Source organism: Protomyctophum bolini, assembly GCF_963924005.1.
Source record: "Protomyctophum bolini genome assembly, chromosome: 23".
Classification (NCBI taxonomy): Eukaryota; Metazoa; Chordata; class Actinopteri; order Myctophiformes; family Myctophidae; genus Protomyctophum; species Protomyctophum bolini.
In genome coordinates this window covers 28,934,706-28,954,313 of record NC_137884.1, presented here as the reverse complement: position 1 = coordinate 28,954,313, position 19,608 = coordinate 28,934,706, and the positions used below count along the sequence as shown (strand labels likewise).

Sequence of the window (19,608 nt, the reverse complement as noted above, 5' to 3'; positions counted from 1 at the left end):
GGTGCATGACACAAAAATAAAGAAATCTATCCATCTATCTGTACTTCACATTCACCCACTTCACATTCATGGCATCACAACACAATATACACAGATTAAAATAGGCTGCATTTTATTCTAGTTTATTTTGCTAGCTTTGGTTATAATAATCATCTATTCTTCTGTTTTCTACATGAATATAACCACATTATAACCATATGAAATGGAATGGGAGTTAAATGCTGCAATTTGTAAAAATGGCAAAATATGACTCCTAACGTTGTTGAAGTGGGACTCATAAAAATGTCACTGGGACTCATCTCTAAAAGACCATCCCTGCATCCTGGGACTCATCTCTAAAAGACCACCCCTGCATCCTGGGACTCATCTCTAAAAGACCACCCCTGCATCCTGGGACTCATTTCTAAAAAGACCATCCCTGCATCCTGGGACTCATCTCTAAAAGACCATCCCTGCATCCTGGGACTCATTTCTAAAAAGACCATCCCTGCATCCTGGGACTCATCTCTAAAAGACCATCCCTGCATCCTGGGACTCATCTCTAAAAGACCATCCCTGCATCCTGGGACTCATTTCTAAAAAGACCATCCCTGCATCCTGGGACTCATCTCTAAAAGACCACCCCTGCATCCTGGGACTCATCTCTAAAAGACCACCCCTGCATCCTGGGACTCATCTCTAAAAGACCATCCCTGCATCCTGGGACTCATCTCTAAAATGTCTCCCCCACAAACTCCTCCATAAAATCCAACTGGTCCAGAACGCTGCAGCCCGCATCATCACCAGAACCCCTGCCATCTCCCACATCACCCCCGTTCTTCACCAACTCCACTGGCTACCCATCAAATACCGCATAGATTACAAGATCCTCCTCAACACATTCAATGCCATCCATTACCTCTCCCCCCATATCTGTCTGATCTCATCCATATCAACACTCCCACCCGGTCACTTAGGTCTGCCTCCTCCACCAACCTCACTGTTCCCCCAGCTCGTTTGTCCACCATGGGGGGTAGAGCTTTCAGCCGCTCTGCCCCTCGCCTCTGGAACAGCCTTCCCCCCGACATTCGTAACATGGACTCACTCCCCACCTTCAAATCCCACCTCAAAACTCACCTTTTCAGACAAGCCTACTCCCACCTTGAGTAGAAGTCTGCTGCGGGCCTTTGTGTGTATTTTAAACTTGCTTTATTGTATTGTATTTCTTTTCTGTTTTGTTAGGCGACCTTGAGTGACCTGAAAGGCGCCATATAAATAAAATGTATGATTATTATTATTATTATTATTATTAAAAGACCATCCCTGCATCCTGGGACTCATTTCTAAAAAGACCATCCCTGCATCCTGGGACTCATTTCTAAAAAGACCATCCCTGCATCCTGGGACTCATTACATTGAAAACCTGCTTACGTCACTGAATATAGCCTACAGTTTGAACTAAATTAAGCCAATACAAGTTGACAGTCAGACAGAATGGTCGTTACTTTGTGGCAGAATCATCAAACGTCGCCATCATCACGATGGTCCCATCTTGAATGTCCTTCAGGAACTTGATTAGGGGGGCGACGTCTGTAAAGGGGTCACGGAGAGGTCACGGTTATACAGTATACATACAGTACAGTGTGTGTGTGTTTTATGACAGCAGAGAGCATTGGTAATGATGACCTCACCTCCGGCCCACATGTCAAAGAAGTCGGTCTTGGACACCTCCCCTGTCTTTCCTGCGGGGACAAAGACAAGGACAGACAGACAGACCGTAGAGAGACATCTGAGTGACGTTTGAAGGGATGTTTCACAGTGTGCCGTGAACCCCTTTTGGTGTTAGCAATGCATTATGTTATGCTTTAGCTATTGAAAAATAACAGACCTACAAGCTCGTAGCGCGCCACCGAGTGGCGCGCTACGAGCTTGTAGGTCTGTTATTTTTTTTAAATCGAAGAACGACTGACGTAGAAACACAGCTTTTTCAGAAAACTGTCATTTTCAAACAGACATTTTTAGAATCTGATCTCAGGTGAGAATGGGTTAATTACCTTTTTTTCATGTATTTTTCCAACATGTTTTTGGAAAATAAAACATCAATGAAAATAAATTAAAAAAAGGTTATTGAAAAAGCACGGCATTAGAAGGACAATATATCAGTCCCAAGATGACCAGAACCAAGGACTGGTGTTTTCAATGAATCTATCAAGGTTAAAATAGAGTCTGAAGTTATAATGGGTTTGCAATACTTTGTATAGGAAGGTGGCAGATACAATTTATATCAAATAATTATATCAAAATACTGAATCAAGCAACTTCAAAGTGCAGTATTTGGCTGAACTTCTATGATGAAATAAAACAAATTATAAATTTATTTTCTTTCCAAAACAGCAGACCTACAAGCTCCCCTCCCAAGTGTCCCCTAGGGTAGATACCCTCACAAAAACATGCCGTAATCCTGGTCTCTAAAACTGCCTCCCCCTGGCCAGCCGGGTCGCCTGATGGAGGGGAAAGGAACTGGTCGGAATAACGTGTCCCTTCCACGCGCTATACGTCTGGCCGGGGAAATTCCCCCCTGTCAGGTGACTAGAAGCAGCTTGGACTCCCCCCCCCCCCCAGGTTGGCAGAGGAAGTGTAGCGCCCAGGATTACATTAGACAATTGGCACTGGGTGAAAAGAAAAACTGGGTTACAAAATCGTGGGATAAAAAAATGTACAGATAAAAAAAAGAAGATAGGACAGGAGTTTTACTACCGAGACAACCTGACACAAATGGTTCGGCTTCTCCGTTTCAGATGTGGAGCGAGAACTAAAAAGTTAAAGCTGTAACAGGGCACGCTTTGGATGCTTTGCACTCTCTTCCCATTGGCCGCTGTGCTTGCGTTTGTTTCCCGGGTGCCGGAGCAGCGTGGTTGATGGTGTGCGATGCCGTCTCTCGCAGCCTAGGCACCGACCGGCCACCGACCTTTTTACGGGTACTAAGGTTTTAGTTCCGACATAGTGGAGCGGGAAGAGTTTAAAGCATTGCGGACCGGCACTGCTGCTGCCCAACATGAACAGCGTGTCCCGACATACTGTCCATTATTATCGTAAAGTCGGGTTAGTGTACACTGTTTATTTTAGCACCGAGGAGGAGCCATGTGTGTCTGACTGTCTTGACTCTGTGTTGACTCTGTGTTGACTCTGTGTTGACTCTGTCTTGACTCTGTGTTGACTCTGTGTTGACTCTGTGTTGACTCTGTGTTGAGTTGACTGTGTGTTGACTCTGTGTTGAGTTGAGTTGACTGTGTGTACGTCGCCTCGGCTAAAAACAAGAGGGAAGCCTGACGCATGCTTCGCCGTACGACGTGTCGTACGTTAAACAAATAGCCGATCTGCAAGCTCACAACGCTCACAAAGCTGGGAACGTTTTCACAAGATATTCAATCTACATGAGCTTGACAATGCTGCTCCGTTAAAGGAGACTAGGACTAAACAGAGAACCCAACCTTGGATAAATAAAAATATTTTGAATACCATTCACCTGAGAAATAAAACACTATGTAAGTTCAAAAAATCTAAATTGCCTGGTGATTTCAAAGAATATAAAATTCTTAGAAATAAGGTACAGAGAATGGTAATCAAGGCAAAAAAATGACTATTTTAAGAATAAAATTGAGGAGCATAAGAAAAAAAGCTGTGGTCAACCCTAAAACCTTTAGGGACCCAGGAAAAATCCAAAAATGAAACAAAGTAGCATAGGCTTAGAGGTAAATGGGTCTATAACATATGATAAAGCTACAGTTGCATGTAGATTTAATGAATTCTTCACAAACATAGCAAATACATTTTGGTGCAGAAACTTCCTGCTGCTACTAATAAGTTTGGTGATCCACAAGGGATCCACAGCTACTACCAGCAAATGGGAGTCCAGTCTGATGCTTTCTCCCTGAGTAAAGTGACAGAGGAAGAAGCCGGTACTGACAAAACTCAAAGCCCTAAAACTTGGAAAGGCAGCGGGTCATGACAACATCCCGGCAAGATTTCTAGTTGATGCAGCTGAAGTTATTGCTCCCTGCATAACCTACCTAACCAATTTATCAATTGAACAAGGCCACTTTCCCAGTCTATTTAAATTTAAATTTGAGTTGTACCCTTGTACAAAAAGGGAACCAAATCGGATCCCGGACATCATCGACCTATATCCATTTTATGTTCCGTCTCAAAGGTTGTGGAACGGATTATACATGAGCAAATTAATCATTATTTGACAACACACAACCTCTTGTTTGATTTGCAGTCGGGCTTTAGAAAGCCCCGACACCCGTTTGCTTTATCTAACAGATTATATTAGACTAGAGGTGGATAAAGGGAAATACTGTGGCATGGTGATGTTGGACCTCCAGAAGGCATTTGACACGGTGAACTATGACATTCTTTTGAACAAACTTAAAGGGATTGTGACATTAAAAAAAAGGTTTTGGAATTGTTCTTATATTTTTTAGGTTTTCTAATCTCAATTGCACCCAAAAAACATGAACTTTTAACATTCAATAGATTTTCTGTGATCTGGGGTTTTCTGCCTCAAACAGGCCTCTGATTTGCCGGCAGTTTGTGATGTAAGATCCTGCAAATCCCATATATGTCAATGGGATTTGCCAGCAGATGTCACTGTTTTCACTGTTTTGCCTGTTTTCATTGTAGCTCAAAAGGCTTCCAAACCCCAAAGGAAACTTCAGACCACAGAAAATCCACTGAATGTTCAAAGTTCAGGTTTTTTGGGTGTAATTGAGGTCATAAAACCTAAAAGAAAAAAGAAAAAGAAAAATAAATGAAAATGAATGTCATAAAACCTTTAAGGCTTTGGGTTTTGACAGTGTATCACTCCAGTGGGTTGAGGTCCTACTTGATGGGAAGGAAACGGGTGGTAGACCTGAATGGCACCCTGTCCTCGTCGCTAACTCTATCAAGTGGGGTCCCCCAGGGGAGCATTTTAGGTCCACTTTTCTTTTTATTATATGTCAATGATATGAAGTCAGCCGTTGACTGCAACTTACTTCTTTTTGCGGATGATTCAGCACTGTATAGTCTCTCATAAGGAGAAAACAGAGGTCGAAAAGCTACTTAGTGCTGAACTCCTTAAAGTCAGTGTCTGGCTATCAGACAACAAACTGTCTCTTCATCTTGGTAAAACTGAGTCCATTCTCTTTGGGTCGAATTACAAACTGAAGAAGTCTCCTGGGTTTAAAATAGTGGTGGGGGACTTGGAAGTGGCAGCCAAGGAATCCATTACTTACCTGGGGTGCATTTTGGACAATAAGCTTTCAGGAGAAAATATGGCACAAAAAGTAGTTTCAAAGGTAAGCCAAAGAACAACTTTTTTAGCTAGAATATCTAGCCTTTTAGATACAAACACCCTAAAGATCCTGGCTGGGGCTCTTGTACAATGTCAATTTGACTATGCCTGTACATCTTGGTATACAGAGTGATCCTGAAGTTGCATCCTAGAACCCACCTTCTCCCTGCCCACTTCACCAGTCTGGGGTGGCTTAAAGTGGAGGAGCGAGTATCCACATTTAAAATGTGTCTAGTTCACAGGATTAGAAATAATGTAGCACCCAAATATTTCAGTGACTATTTTTCAACAGTTAGTGATACTCACAGGCACTACACCAGAGGGAGCCCTACTGATTTTAAACCCTGCCTTTTTCATAACAATATGGGAAAAACATCATTCCTGTACTCGGCAGCAGTTCAGTGGAATGGCTTGCCTTCCAGCCTCAATGTGACCAGTTCCTTTGATATTTTTAAATCCACATTAAAAAGATGGTTGGCCGAAAACATAGTGTAAATATAGTGTAGAATAGATAAATGGCATAAATGAAAAAAGAATAGAAATCCAGTTTTATTGGTCAGTTTATATGCTTTTTGTCCTGTTTTTAGTTTAGTTTGTTTTTTACCTCCTGTTTTTCTGTCTGTATTGTACCGTTTATTGTCTGTTGCTCCCCTTCCCCTTTCCCCAAGAGGACCACAATGGAAACAAGCCTAACGGCTTTCTTGTGAATTTATCCTTTTGAAATATATTTTTCAATAAAGTATTCAATCAATCGCCTCCGCAACACGTTGTGAGCTAGTAGATCGGCTATTTAAAAAAAATATATATACAAAAAAGTATCTAAATATTGCTTTGATGTTCCATATTATCCTATAGGAAGTATTGTATTAGAATATGCATGTATATGGCTGGAATACACATGGACCTATAGCTGCAATTTGCAACTCTAGATTCTTTTTAAATAATGGGATGAATCTAGAGTTGCAATACTCTCCATTGACTCCCCACTTATCCAATAAATATCGTTTTGCTATAAGATATAGCATAGATATACTTGTACGGTACATTTTATAAAAGGTGTTGCTAAAAATGAACGAAGCATCCTTTTTTTTTTTTACCGCCCTGGCACTTCATTATATAGGCGAAATAAAATGCCCCCGATATTTCTCCCAAATTTCCCAGATTCTCAAAACTTTGGTGTTGGCACTATGTTATGCTTTAGCTATTGAAAAATAGCAGATCTACAAGCTCATAGCGCACCACCGAGTGGCGCGCCACGAGCTTGTAGGTCTGTATTTTTTGAAAAATCGAAGAACCACTGACATGGAAACATGGCTTTTTCAGAAAACTGTCAGGATGTAGAAGAACATTTATAGAATCTGATCTCATATGAAGTATGTTGACGTTACCGTTAACCAGGCCGATGTTGATACCTCTCCCGACGTTGTTCTTCACGCCACTCATCAGTCTGAACGGAAAAGAACAACAACAATAATAATATTAAAGTAGAATTCATAATTCAGGCATTTAGCAGTCACAATGTGACATATTGAGCCTATATGACACACAGTGTGGCTTCCCCCCCCAGTAGGCCTCCTTCACATTCAGTAGATCCTGTGATCTTCTGTGGCCAGATGTAATTTCCTGGGGTCTAGTAGGACTATAGTAAATAATAAAATCGCTATAACATTTTGTAAAGAAATACATATTTAGCCCCATGTTCGAATGCCCCCGCCCCCCCCCCCCCCTGCCAAAAACAGCTAAAATCCCTAAAACAAAAGAAAGCAGCAAATGAAAAAAAAAAAAAAAAAAATGAACACTCATTTTTTACTTTCTCTAATAACGACCTAAAACACCAACCTTGGTTGAAAAACCAAACCAAAATGACACAAGTGTGAGATCAGAGCAGCGTTGATTTCATAGACTAAACGTTTGTCGACTACTTTCTTTTTTCTTTTTCCATTGACGAAAACAAAATGAAAAGAGAATAAAAACTAAGCTAAGATGGCTAAAACTAAGACACCATTCTTGGGCTTCTTATTTGGGCTTCCTTCCTAATGTTTAGACCAGTCAAATTAGTAATATCAGTAATATATGTATCTTCAAGTGGATCCCCATCTAAAAATATTTTGTGCCAGGGATCCCCATATAAGATTTAGTTAATGTTTAAAAAAACATTACTACCAGATACTGCAGATCTCTAATGTAGATTTTAAAACAGTCAATGTATATAGAGTGCTACTTTTGGGCTCGTTTCTGTTGCAAAATCGATTTAGATTTTAGTCATAATAAAATAGTCCATAAAGTCTCTTGAATAGTTTTCATTTAGTTCACATTTTAGTCACCTGCAATGTTTTAGTGTTAGTCTAGTTTTAGTCGACTAAAATGTATTTTGGCGGGCCTTAAATGCCGTCGTAATGACTGATTTTACACTTGCTGAAAATAGCTGATCTACAAGCTCACAAGTGACAACGCGTCATGCTGTGACACGGTGAGCTTGTAGATCAGGTATTTCCAGCATGCGACCAAGTGTAAAATGACTCATACTGGATCTCTCGTCCACTACTAGGTCCCTTCCTAACATTTTAGTCTCGTTTTTATTTGGTTGACGAAATTGTCAATACATTTAGGGCTGTATTTTGCGTGTCTTAAGCACCAGGTCTTATTCCCTATAACTTGAGTAAACTAAAGACCTGGAGGCGTGGTCAATGCTCTTTGGACACTCAGAATAGCCAAATGGCATTGATCACGCCTCCAGGTCTTTAGTTTACTCAAGTTATAGGGAATAAGACCTGGTACTTAAGACACGCAAAATACAGCCCTGTGTCTTAGTTCTAGTCATCGTTGCTTTAGTTTTCAGCTAACCTAACATTGCCATGTGCTGAAGGGAGTGCCACGCCGTGCTAAACCAAAAACACACACACAGACACTAGGGGTGCAACGGTTTTCAACCGAAAACCGAACCGTTCGGTTCCACATACACGGTTCAATGCGCTCTAATGAACCGCGCTATTTCGGTTTGCATTAATTAATTTATTACAGCTGCGAAGAATGTATTTCTCGGTCACACACTGGCCTACTTAGAAGTCTAGCACTCTATCGGTCACACACCGTCCTACTAAGAAGTCTAGCACTCTTTCGGTCACAGAAGTGTAGCACTCTGTCGGCCCACCCCCTACACACACACACACACACACACACAGAGAGAGAGACGGCATGATGAGGAGAATCCAGCACTCGTCTTTAAACGTCGTTCTTGGAATAATTATTGATCGTCATACACAGAGACACACACAGCGGAGTAACCTCGCGCCAACAGGCTTCTAAGCACGGTCGTTGTAAGTTTGTTCAGATCTGATTCTGCATCTGCACTCGCTGTTTGAGTGCTAATTAAGAGGGAGAGTGAGAGCAAAAACAACCCGCAGCAGGACATTCATTCCGTCAGAAAAGTACCAACAAAATACTCCCATGTCCAATCCATGACTGTAGATAGAAGCCCTTCTTCTAATAATATAAGCATAATATCCTTAAATCCTCATGTAGACTTATTGTAAACTTTTGTAGGCTATTTTTCTGAGACACGACGCATTCACTGTGAATGACTCCCCTCCCAGGAGACACTCTCCTCTCCTCTTTCCTGCATGTGCTTAATGCCCCGTGTGAGCGCATAGGTGCATTTATTTCCCCTTAAAAATAATGATGAGGCACATTAAAATAGCAATATAAGGTTTTTTTCCCCCTTTAAAATAATGAAAAGGCAGAAATGCCTAATAAAATAATATATGCTAAAAAAAGAGAAGAAAAGAAAATGCTATAAATAAACCTTTTTGAGTGGTGCAAGCCACTGCCTGGCTGGCTGGCTGGGTATGAGCATGAAAACAGCGTGGTTGTTTTTCACCACCTGTGCACAACCTAACACACACGCACATTATTAACTGTATATATGATGATTTCGTGTGTGCCAGTACAGTGACACTAGTACAGTACAGTACAGTAGAGGGTACAGTAGGGCGCGTTCCTGGGGATCACTTCACAAGGGGGTATTTTTTTTTACTGTACCGAAACCGAACCGAAACCGTGGCCCCCATACCGAGGTTCGAACCGAACCGTGGTCTAACTGAACCGTTGCACCCCTAACAGACACACCCTAAAACAAACATGTACTAATCATTGTGAAATGTTTGACAGATGTCCAGTATGACTAATATATGGATGCATTGCATACCATATGACTATAGAGCGCCGCAGTCCCGCCCCCCCTCGAGAGACCCAGAAAATAAACCCCTGTTAATTTTCCCCTCTTTTCAGAAAGTATTTATTTAAAGACGTTTATACGCCGCGGACACAAAGACAACTCTTGTCGTGACAAATCATGACAACAAACACAAGTTTTCGGGCCAAACAAAGAATTAGAAAGTAGGAAAAAAAACGGCAGGTTATACAACACTTTTATGTGGTTGTTTTTCTTCTTTGTAATTATTTGTTTGGTCCAAAATATTGTGTGTTTGTTGTCATGATTTGTCACGACAAGAGTTGGCTTCGTACGACGCTTAAAAGGTCTTTAAATAAATACGTTTTGAAATGTCTATGAGGGAAAAATGCATTGGGAGGTGACCACCGCTCCGGTGGTGAGCTGACCACCGCTCCGGTGGTGAGGTGACCACCGCTCCGGTGGTGAGGTGACCACCGCTCCGGTGGTGAGCTGACCACCGCTCCGGTGGTGAGCTGACCACCGCTCCGGTGGTGAGCTGACCACCGCTCCGGTGGTGAGCTGACCACCGCTCCGGTGGTGAGGTGACCACCGCTCCGGTGGTGAGGTGACCACCGCTCCGGTGGTGAGGTGACCACCGCTCCGGTGGTGAGGTGACCACCTCCGCTCCGGTGGTGAGCTGACCACCGGAGCGTGAGCTGGTGGTGAGCTGACCACCGGAGCTGACAGAACATTGAGCGGTGGCGAGTAAAAACAGAGGCGGTGGTTTGCTCTTCACCGCGGCTCAGTGACCTCATGTTGTAGTTCGGTGGTCACCTCACCACCTATGAATGAAGCCTTTACAATTCAGAAACAGCAGAAGTATCAGATCCGTTCCCAGGCTTGTGGATCTTATAATGTTTTTCTTACACGTTGTCCTCCAGGCAGATCTTGGGCCCGACGACGCTGGCCGCGCCGCTGGCCATCTTGAAGGAGAAGTGTCCGGCCGGGCACGCCTTGGACAGTCCACATTTGTTCCTCGCCGGCATCGTTGCTGTGAGCGAAGAGCCATACAGTCGTGTGTGTCAGTGTTGTGTCAGACACACCCCCCCCCAGTAAACACAAATACATGTCATACTATCCTACTGTATCCTACTGTATCCTACTGTACTTGTGTCAGACACACACACACCCCTCGTGGCAGCGGTGGCCGAACGGATTGCGGAGCGGTCTCGATACCGGAAGGTCGCCAGTCCGAATCAGCGGTCCGACACGTTAAAAATTACCACCGCTGAAGTGCCCTTGGACAAGGCGTTGGACCACTACCATGAAATGTTCTATGAAATAAGCAGGGCCTGGCTGTAAACAAGCATCTGATGCTTAGTCCAGTTACCCTGCAGGGTAAACATGGTACCTTTCCTTTCCTTAGTCCAGTTACCCTGGGTAAACATGGTACCTTTCCTTTCCTTAGTCCAGTTACCCTGGGTAAACATGGTACCTTTCCTTTCCTTAGTCCAGTTACCCTCAGGGTAAACATGGTACCTTTCCTTTCCTTAGTCCAGTTACCCTGGGTAAACATAGTACCTTTCCTTTCCTTAGTCCAGTTACCCTGGGTAAACATAGTACCTTTCCTTTCCTTAGTCCAGTTACCCTGGGTAAACATAGTACCTTTCCTTTCCTTAGTCCAGTTACCCTGGGTAAACATAGTACCTTTCCTTTCCTTAGTCCAGTTACCCTGGGTAAACATAGTACCTTTAATTTCCTTAGTCCAGTTACCCTGGGTAAACATGGTACCTTTCCTTTCCTTAGTCCAGTTACCCTGGGTAAACATGGTACCTTTCCTTTCCTTAGTCCAGTTACCCTGCAGGGTAAACATGGTACCTTTCCTTTCCTTAGTCCAGTTACCCTGGGTAAACATAGTACCTTTCCTTTCCTTAGTCCAGTTACCCTGGGTAAACATAGTATCTTTCCTTTCCTTAGTCCAGTTACCCTGGGTAAACATGGTACCTTTCCTTTCCTTAGTCCAGTTACCCTGGGTAAACATAGTACCTTTCCTTTCCTTAGTCCAGTTACCCTGGGTAAACATGGTACCTTTCCTTTCCTTAGTCCAGTTACCCTGGGTAAACATAGTACCTTTCCTTTCCTTAGTCCAGTTACCCTGGGTAAACATAGTATCTTTCCTTTCCTTAGTCCAGTTACCCTGGGTAAACATGGTACCTTTCCTTTCCTTAGTCCAGTTACCCTGGGTAAACATAGTACCTTTCCTTTCCTTAGTCCAGTTACCCTGGGTAAACATAGTACCTTTCCTTTCCTTAGTCCAGTTACCCTGCAGGGTAAACATGGTACCTTTCCTTTCCCCAGTAATAATGCTACTGTAGTTGTCAAACTATCCACACAAAACAAACAAACGTAAAATGATCAAAGGTTAACAGACTCTTATCAACAACGGTCCCATACAACATCCTGACCCTTTAAAAAAAAAAAGGGAAAGTCCACTCTGGATAATTTGGGATCCCATGGTAATTCTGACGGAGCGCTACTCCGACATGCGGGAACAGCGCTCCGACTAGCGCTCCGACATGCACTGCTCTCCCGTGCTTGTGGTTTCGTAAAAGACATTTTGGGATCGTTTGCATTTCCACCGTGGCTTTTGTGAGCACCCCCCCCCCCCCCCAACCCCAGACAGTCGTTTTTCTTTTTTTTTAATATATTTTTTATCCCATGATTTTGTAACCCATTTTTCACCCCTGTGTCAATCATCTAATGTGATCCTGGGCTCTACACACCCTCCACCAACCTAGTCCCCATCTATGGGGGACAAGGGGAGAGCAACCTAGTCCCCATATATGGGGGACAAGGGGAGACCAACCTAGTCCCCATATATGGGGGACAAGGGGAGACCAACCTAGTCCCCATATATGGGGGACAAGGGGAGACCAACCTAGTCCCCATATATGGGGGACAAGGGGAGACCAACCTAGTCCCCATATATGGGGGACAAGGGGAGAGCAACGGACTTGAACTCATGCTTCCTTCATGCCTGAGTGTCCAAGTTGCTCCTTTACACCTGACAGGGGGGAGTTTCCCTGGTTGGACGTAGCGCGTGGAAGGAACACGTTATTCCAACCAGTTCCTTTCCCCTCCATCAGGCGCCCCGGCTGGCCAGGGGGAGGCAGTTTTAGAGACCAGGATTACTGCATGTTTTTTGTGAGGGTACCTACCCTAGGGGACACGGGGAGAACATGCAAACTCCACACAGAAAGGCCCTTTCGCCAACCCACGCCTTCGGGTATGGGCACTGATGACGCGGAGGAGGAAACACGCCGCCAGCGCCCACAGCGTCCCGAGCGGGAATCGAACCCAGGACCTTCTAGCTGTGAGGCGACAGCACTACCAACTGTGCCACCATGCCCCCTCAAACTCTCATGTTAGACTCATTGAAAATTCGTCCCTGGTTGTGGTGACTTTTTTCACAGATGTTTAGTTTGATTATTATTATTCTTGGTAATTATTTTTGGTAATGTTGCATCAGGGAGTCCTAAACGTCCATGCATGACAATCAAAGACCAAGCATGAAATAACAAAAAAAATGATGTCCCCATTCATTAGGACAATTCAATCAGTCACCAGAAGCAGGAACACACACTGTGCACGCCCGCACACATGCGTGCGTGAGTGTGTGTTTGCATGCATTGCGTGTGTGTGTGTGTGTGTGTGTGTGTGTGTGTGTGTGTTCAATTATTACTACTTGTAAATTCCCTTCCAACTACGTAAAGACATTTTTCATTGGAACTTTACTGTTGCGTTGCAGTGGAATTTAACTTTAAATGTAGAGCAAGTAATTTGCTATGATCTACATTCAACTATATATATGACAACTATTCTATAATAATACTGTGTACATGCTGTGGCCTTGACTTTAGGTTTCTTATACATATTTATCTGTGTTGAAATATCATTTGCGGGTGGAAAAGGACAGTAATGTGAATGTACTGTACATAGACGGAGAGATTTGATCAAAGAAATCAGGCATTCGAAACTGGCCCCCGTAAAATATGAATCCCACCCCCCCCTTTTTTCCCCTCACTGTATAATTATGTATCTTTACCCTTTTTACCTCCTTTATGATGAATTCCTGTTCTGTTCTTTAACTATATAGAAGTGTCTATCTGTACGTCTCTAAATGTTACACTCACAGTTAACTTGTCTCTGTATTGAGTTTGTGCTTGAAATGTATACTGTAATTCTGCAAACTGTTAATACATATTTCGATCAATCAATAAATCAATCAATCAATCAATCAATCAATGAAAAGGGTGGATACTTACGGACTTCCTCCACGGGCGGTTCTCCGGCTGGAACGCAAAGGAGACAGAAAATATATTTGGGGGAAATTAGACGATCATTATTATGATGAAAACACTGAACACTCAACTGAACATATACAACAACGTACTAAAATTATCATTATTATGATGAAAACACTGAACACTCAACTGAACACATACAACAACGTACTAAAATGATCATTATTATGATGAAAACACTGAACACTCAACTGAACACATACAACAACGTACTAAAATGATCATTATTATGATGAAAACACTGAACACTCAACTGAACACATACAACAACGTACTAAAATGATCATTATTGTGATGAAAACACTGAACACTCAACTGAACATATACAACAACGTACTAAAATGATCATTATTATGATGAAAACACTGAACACTCAACTGAACACATACAACAACGTACTAAAATGATCATTATTATGATGAAAACACTGAACACTCAACTGAACACATACAACAACGTACTAAAATGATCATTATTATGATGAAAACACTGAACACTCAACTGAACACATACAACAACGTACTAAAATGATCATTATTATGATGAAAACACTGAACACTCAACTGAACACATACAACAACGTACTAAAATTATCATTATTATGATAATTATTATGATGAAAACACTGAACACTCAACTGAACACATACAACAACGTACTAAAATGATCATTATTATGATCATTATTATGATGAAAACACTGAACACTCAACTGAACACATACAACAACGTACTAAAATGATCATTATTATGATGAAAACACTGAACACTCAACTGAACACATACAACAACGTACTAAAATGATCATTATTGTGATGAAAACACTGAACACTCAACTGAACACATACAACAACGTACTAAAATGATCATTATTGTGATGAAAACACTGAACACTCAACTGAACACATACAACAACGTACTAAAATGATCATTATTATGATGAAAACACTGAACACTCAACTGAACACATACAACAACGTACTAAAATGATCATTATTGTGATGAAAACACTGAACACTCAACTGAACACATACAACAACGTACTAAAATGATCATTATTATGATGAAAACACTGAACACTCAACTGAACACATACAACAACGTACTAAAATGATCATTATTATGATGAAAACACTGAACACTCAACTGAACACATACAACAACGTACTAAAATGATCATTATTATGATGAAAACACTGAACACTCAACTGAACACATACAACAACGTACTAAAATGATCATTATTATGATGAAAACACTGAACACTCAACTGAACACATACAACAACGTACTAAAATGATCATTATTATGATGAAAACACTGAACACTCAACTGAACACATACAACAACGTACTAAAATGATCATTATTATGATGAAAACACTGAACACTCAACTGAACACATACAACAACGTACTAAAATGATCATTATTATGATGAAAACACTGAACACTCAACTGAACACATACAACAACGTACTAAAATGATCATTATTATGATCATTATTATGATGAAAACACTGAACACTCAACTGAACATATACAACAACGTACTAAAATGATCATTATTATGATCATTATTATGATGAAAACACTGAACACAACGTACTAAAAGTGAAGGAACGAGGTAGGAAGTGCTGCAGGATATTATAATAAAGGTAGGGGATGCTTCCATTTTAGCCAGCCACAAATTATGATCTGTTATATTAACACATTTTGGGTCGGGAACCCATTTTGGTGTTGGAATCATGTCGCGCTTTAGATATTGAAAAATAGCAGATCTACAAGCTCGTAGCGCGCCACTTGGTGGCGCGCTACGAGCTTGTAGATCTGCTATTTAAAAAAAATCGAAGAGCAACTGTCATAGAAGACATTTTTAGAATCTGATCTCAGGGCAGAATGAAAACTGTCAGGATGTAGAAGACATTTTTAGAATCTGATCTCAGGTCAGAATGGGTTAAATTTTGGTGATCGAAAATTAAAAAATGTGGTCAATTTTTGTATACTGAAGCTGATATTGAATATTAATAACAAATATGAGATTTCACTTCCTTGAGGAAGTAAAAGTTGTAATTCAGCTTTAGTTGCAGAACCAGTATCGGAGGTTCATCAGAGTGACAATGACAAAGGTCAAAGGTCAAGAGAGAGAGAGAGAGACTGTTGAACACACACACACACACACACACACACACACACACACACACACACACACACACACACACACACACACACACACACACACACACACACACACACACACACACACACACACACACACACACACACACACACGTGTAGGTGCGCTATTTTTGAAAAATCGAAGAACAACTGACATTAGAAACATAGGCTTTTTCAGAAAACTGTCAGGACGTAGAAGAACATTTTTTAGAATCTGATCTCAGGTCAGAACGGGGGTTTAAATCATACATTAACCCATTCTGACCTGAGATCAGATTCATACGAGGTTTTCCACTGGACACACACTGTTCTGATTAACCCATTCTGACCTGAGATCAGATTCTAAAAATGTCAGTCGTTCTTCGATTTTTCAAAAATAGCAGACCTACAAGCTCGTAGCGCGCCACTCGGTGGCGCGCTATGAGCTTGTAGGTCTGCTATTTTTCAATAGCTAAAGCATAACATGATGCTAACACCAAAATTAGTTCCCGTTCAGAATGGGTTAAGAAGTACTCACCGAAAATGCTTCCCATTTTAAAATCCATATTAATTTCAAACAGCTCGAATGCCAGGAAAACAGCCAGGAAGAACACCCCGATGATCACGGCCAACTTCAACAAACCTGGCGGGGTGAAGAACGAACACACACACACACACACACACACACACACACACACACACACACACACACACACACACACACGATAAGAGGCTTGATTCTTATTAGTCAAGTCAACCAATGGATTCTGAAAATAGCCAATCTACAAGCTCACAGTGCGTCGTGATGCGACGCACTGTGAGCTTGTAGATCGGCTATTTTCCAAAAGAAGATTATACAGTACACTTTAAAAACTTTAAATGGGACATTCTGCACAATGATTACTTGGATAATACCAAGTACATAATTACCAAGTACATAATTACTAAGTACATAATTACTAAGTACATAATTACTAAGTACATAATTCCGCACTTTCACTAAGTTGTAATAGAGTAGTTAGACGTTGCAGAATTGACACTTTTAAGTAAAACAATAAATTGAGTACTTTTTCCCCATCACTGCTGCCATGACATGAGGTCATGTGACTCACTCAGCCCTTACGTACCTCCAGGCCTCAGCATCTTATCTGTCCCTATAACCCTTACGTACCTCCGGGCCTCAGCATCTTCTCTGTCCACAGCTCACCACCTGCACAGAGAACAACAGGTGGGCCACCCACAGGCCTGTCACAGTCATTACATTCAATGGCTCAATCACATCATCGCAAATTATACTTTACATAATCAATCGTTTCCACGTTGGGAAAATGTCCATCCATATACATTTTCGAACATTTGAGCGGTGCACACTGTCTCCCAAATGAACAGCTGTGTGTGTGTGTGTGTGTGTGTGTACTGTGTAGGTCTGTATGTGTCTATTTAAGTATGTCCGAGTATGACCTATTGATCCCTGCAACTGTATTGAACACACACACACACACACACACACACACACACACACACACAGTCACACACACAGTCACACACACAGTCACACACACACACACACACACACACACAGTCACACACACAGTCACACACAGGAGACATGTTTTTATAATTGTCATGGGGGCCACGTTATTAATTATGTCACGAACAACTACCATGAAATCCTGACACTCTTTGATGTTGTGAACATCCTGCAGAACTACTGTAAATTCAGGACATGTGCAGTGAATGTAGACACTAGACACTATAGTTCTGTCCGCCTTGGCAGTTTCTGTTGTGTTCTGTAGACAGACACTAATAGTTCTGTCTGCCTCGGCAGGTTCTGTTGTGTTCTGTAGACAGAAACCAATAGTTCTGTGTTCTGTAGACAGACACTAATAGTTCTGTCTGCCTCGGCAGGTTCTGTTGTGTTCTGTAGACAGAAACCAATAGTTCTGTAGACAGACACTAATAGTTCTGTCCATCTCGGCAGGTTCTGTTGTGTTCTGTAGACAGAAACCAATAGTTCTGTGTTCTGTAGACAGACACTAATAGTTCTGTCTGCCTCGGCAGGTTCTGTTGTGTTCTGTAGACAGAAACCAATAGTTCTGTGTTCTGTAGACAGACACTAATAGTTCTGTCTGCCTCGGCAGGTTCTGTTGTGTTCTGTAGACAGAAACCAATAGTTCTGTCGCTGGGTCAGCGGGCAGGTTTCAATCGCTGTTGCCAACCAGGGTGTTTTCTTGCTGGTTTCATTGTGAACAAGTAGCCTATTAAAGCAGAGTACAGTACTGTACAGTATGCACAGAGTCTGTCTAGTGTGTGATTTAAAAGAAATTGAAAATGAAATTCATTTTTTGTTTTACTGCCCATTATATGAAGAATTAAGACATATATTATTTTGTAAAATGACAACCATCTGTGCTGACTTTTTCTGGTTGGAGGACTTTTGTTTTAGGAAAGGTACTTTTGGCTTTGGCAGACTTTTTATGCAGGGCGTGGGAAATAAGGCAGAATGTTTTGTTTGTGTAAAAAAGAAAAAAAAAGAAAAAAAAAGAAAAAATGGAATATCAACAAAACAAATCTGTTTATTGTACACAATGCAATATTGAATGCAATGTTATGGTGTGTCCTGTAAGTCCATGTGGGCTGGGCGCCTTTGGTGCATGACACAAAAATAAAGAAATCTATCTATCTATCTATGCATAGCCTATTGAGCGCCGCAGTCCCGCCCCCTTTCAGAAAAGCGAGTGGCCCAGGAAGTGGAAGCCCCATGCATTCTCCCATCGGCACTTTCAATATCATTTTTTTAAAGACGGTTACGCCGCGGACAAAGCCAACTCGGATCGTGACGAATCATGACAATGAACACAATATTTTGGGACGATCAAATCATTAGAAAGAAGAAAAGAAAGTCAGGAGACAAACAACACTATTTGTTTTATTTTTCGTCTTATAAATTATTTGATCGGCCCCAAAACATTGTGTTCATTGTCATGATTCGTCACGATCCGAGTTGGCTTTGTCCGCGGCGTAACCGTCTTTAAATAAATTATATTAAAAGTGCCGATGGGAGAATGCATTGGGGTTTCCACTTCCTCCACTATACCTCACCTGGCAGGTGAAAACAAGAGCATTATTTGAATGCCTGATCTGCATGATGTGTACACAGGAGGAGAGGCAACGCGGCCCACCCCCCACCCGCCCCACCGACCCTCTGACAGTGAGGACAAAAGATTATTATTTTTTTGTATGAAATACTTGCCATTAATACAGTGGTTGCAACTGTATTCATTGATTGCCCCGGGTCCCGTGGTGGGAGTTCTGCTCTGGTTCTGATTGGTTGAGTCCCGTGGTGGGAGTTCTGCTCTGGTTTTGGTGAAATATTAAGTAGTTCCGGTCATTTTGTGGGGGGGGGGGGGGTACTGGGGGCCACGCAGTAAAAGTAAATGAATCCACAAAACGAACGTACATTTGTATTGTTGACCTATTTCTAAAATATTAGCGCAACTTTCTTTAAACTTTGGAACTATTTTTTGGGCCGTTAGTGATATGGACACAAAAAAACATATTTCCGTGTGATAGAGGGGTAAAAAAAAAGAACGAAAGTTGCA

At 41.8% G+C, this 19,608-nt stretch overlaps 1 protein-coding gene across 3 annotated transcripts in view; it reads right to left on the bottom strand.

Annotated features, from left to right (window-relative positions):
* The window catches only part of fam3c (FAM3 metabolism regulating signaling molecule C), a 32,532-nt gene that overhangs the window by 10,151 nt on the left and 2,773 nt on the right, over positions 1–19,608 (bottom strand). The window contains exons 2-8 of one of the 3 annotated variants that reach the window (XM_080757081.1): positions 17,178–17,216; positions 16,545–16,649; positions 13,814–13,840; positions 10,416–10,539; positions 6,706–6,764; positions 1,671–1,721; positions 1,485–1,569 (exon numbers count right to left, since the gene is read on the bottom strand). In XM_080757081.1, coding sequence (XP_080613207.1) covers positions 1,485–1,569; positions 1,671–1,721; positions 6,706–6,764; positions 10,416–10,539; positions 13,814–13,840; positions 16,545–16,649; positions 17,178–17,193 — 467 coding nt within the window. In that variant the 5' untranslated portion in view covers positions 17,194–17,216. The other 2 variants (XM_080757080.1, XM_080757082.1) reach the window with 2 other exon arrangements.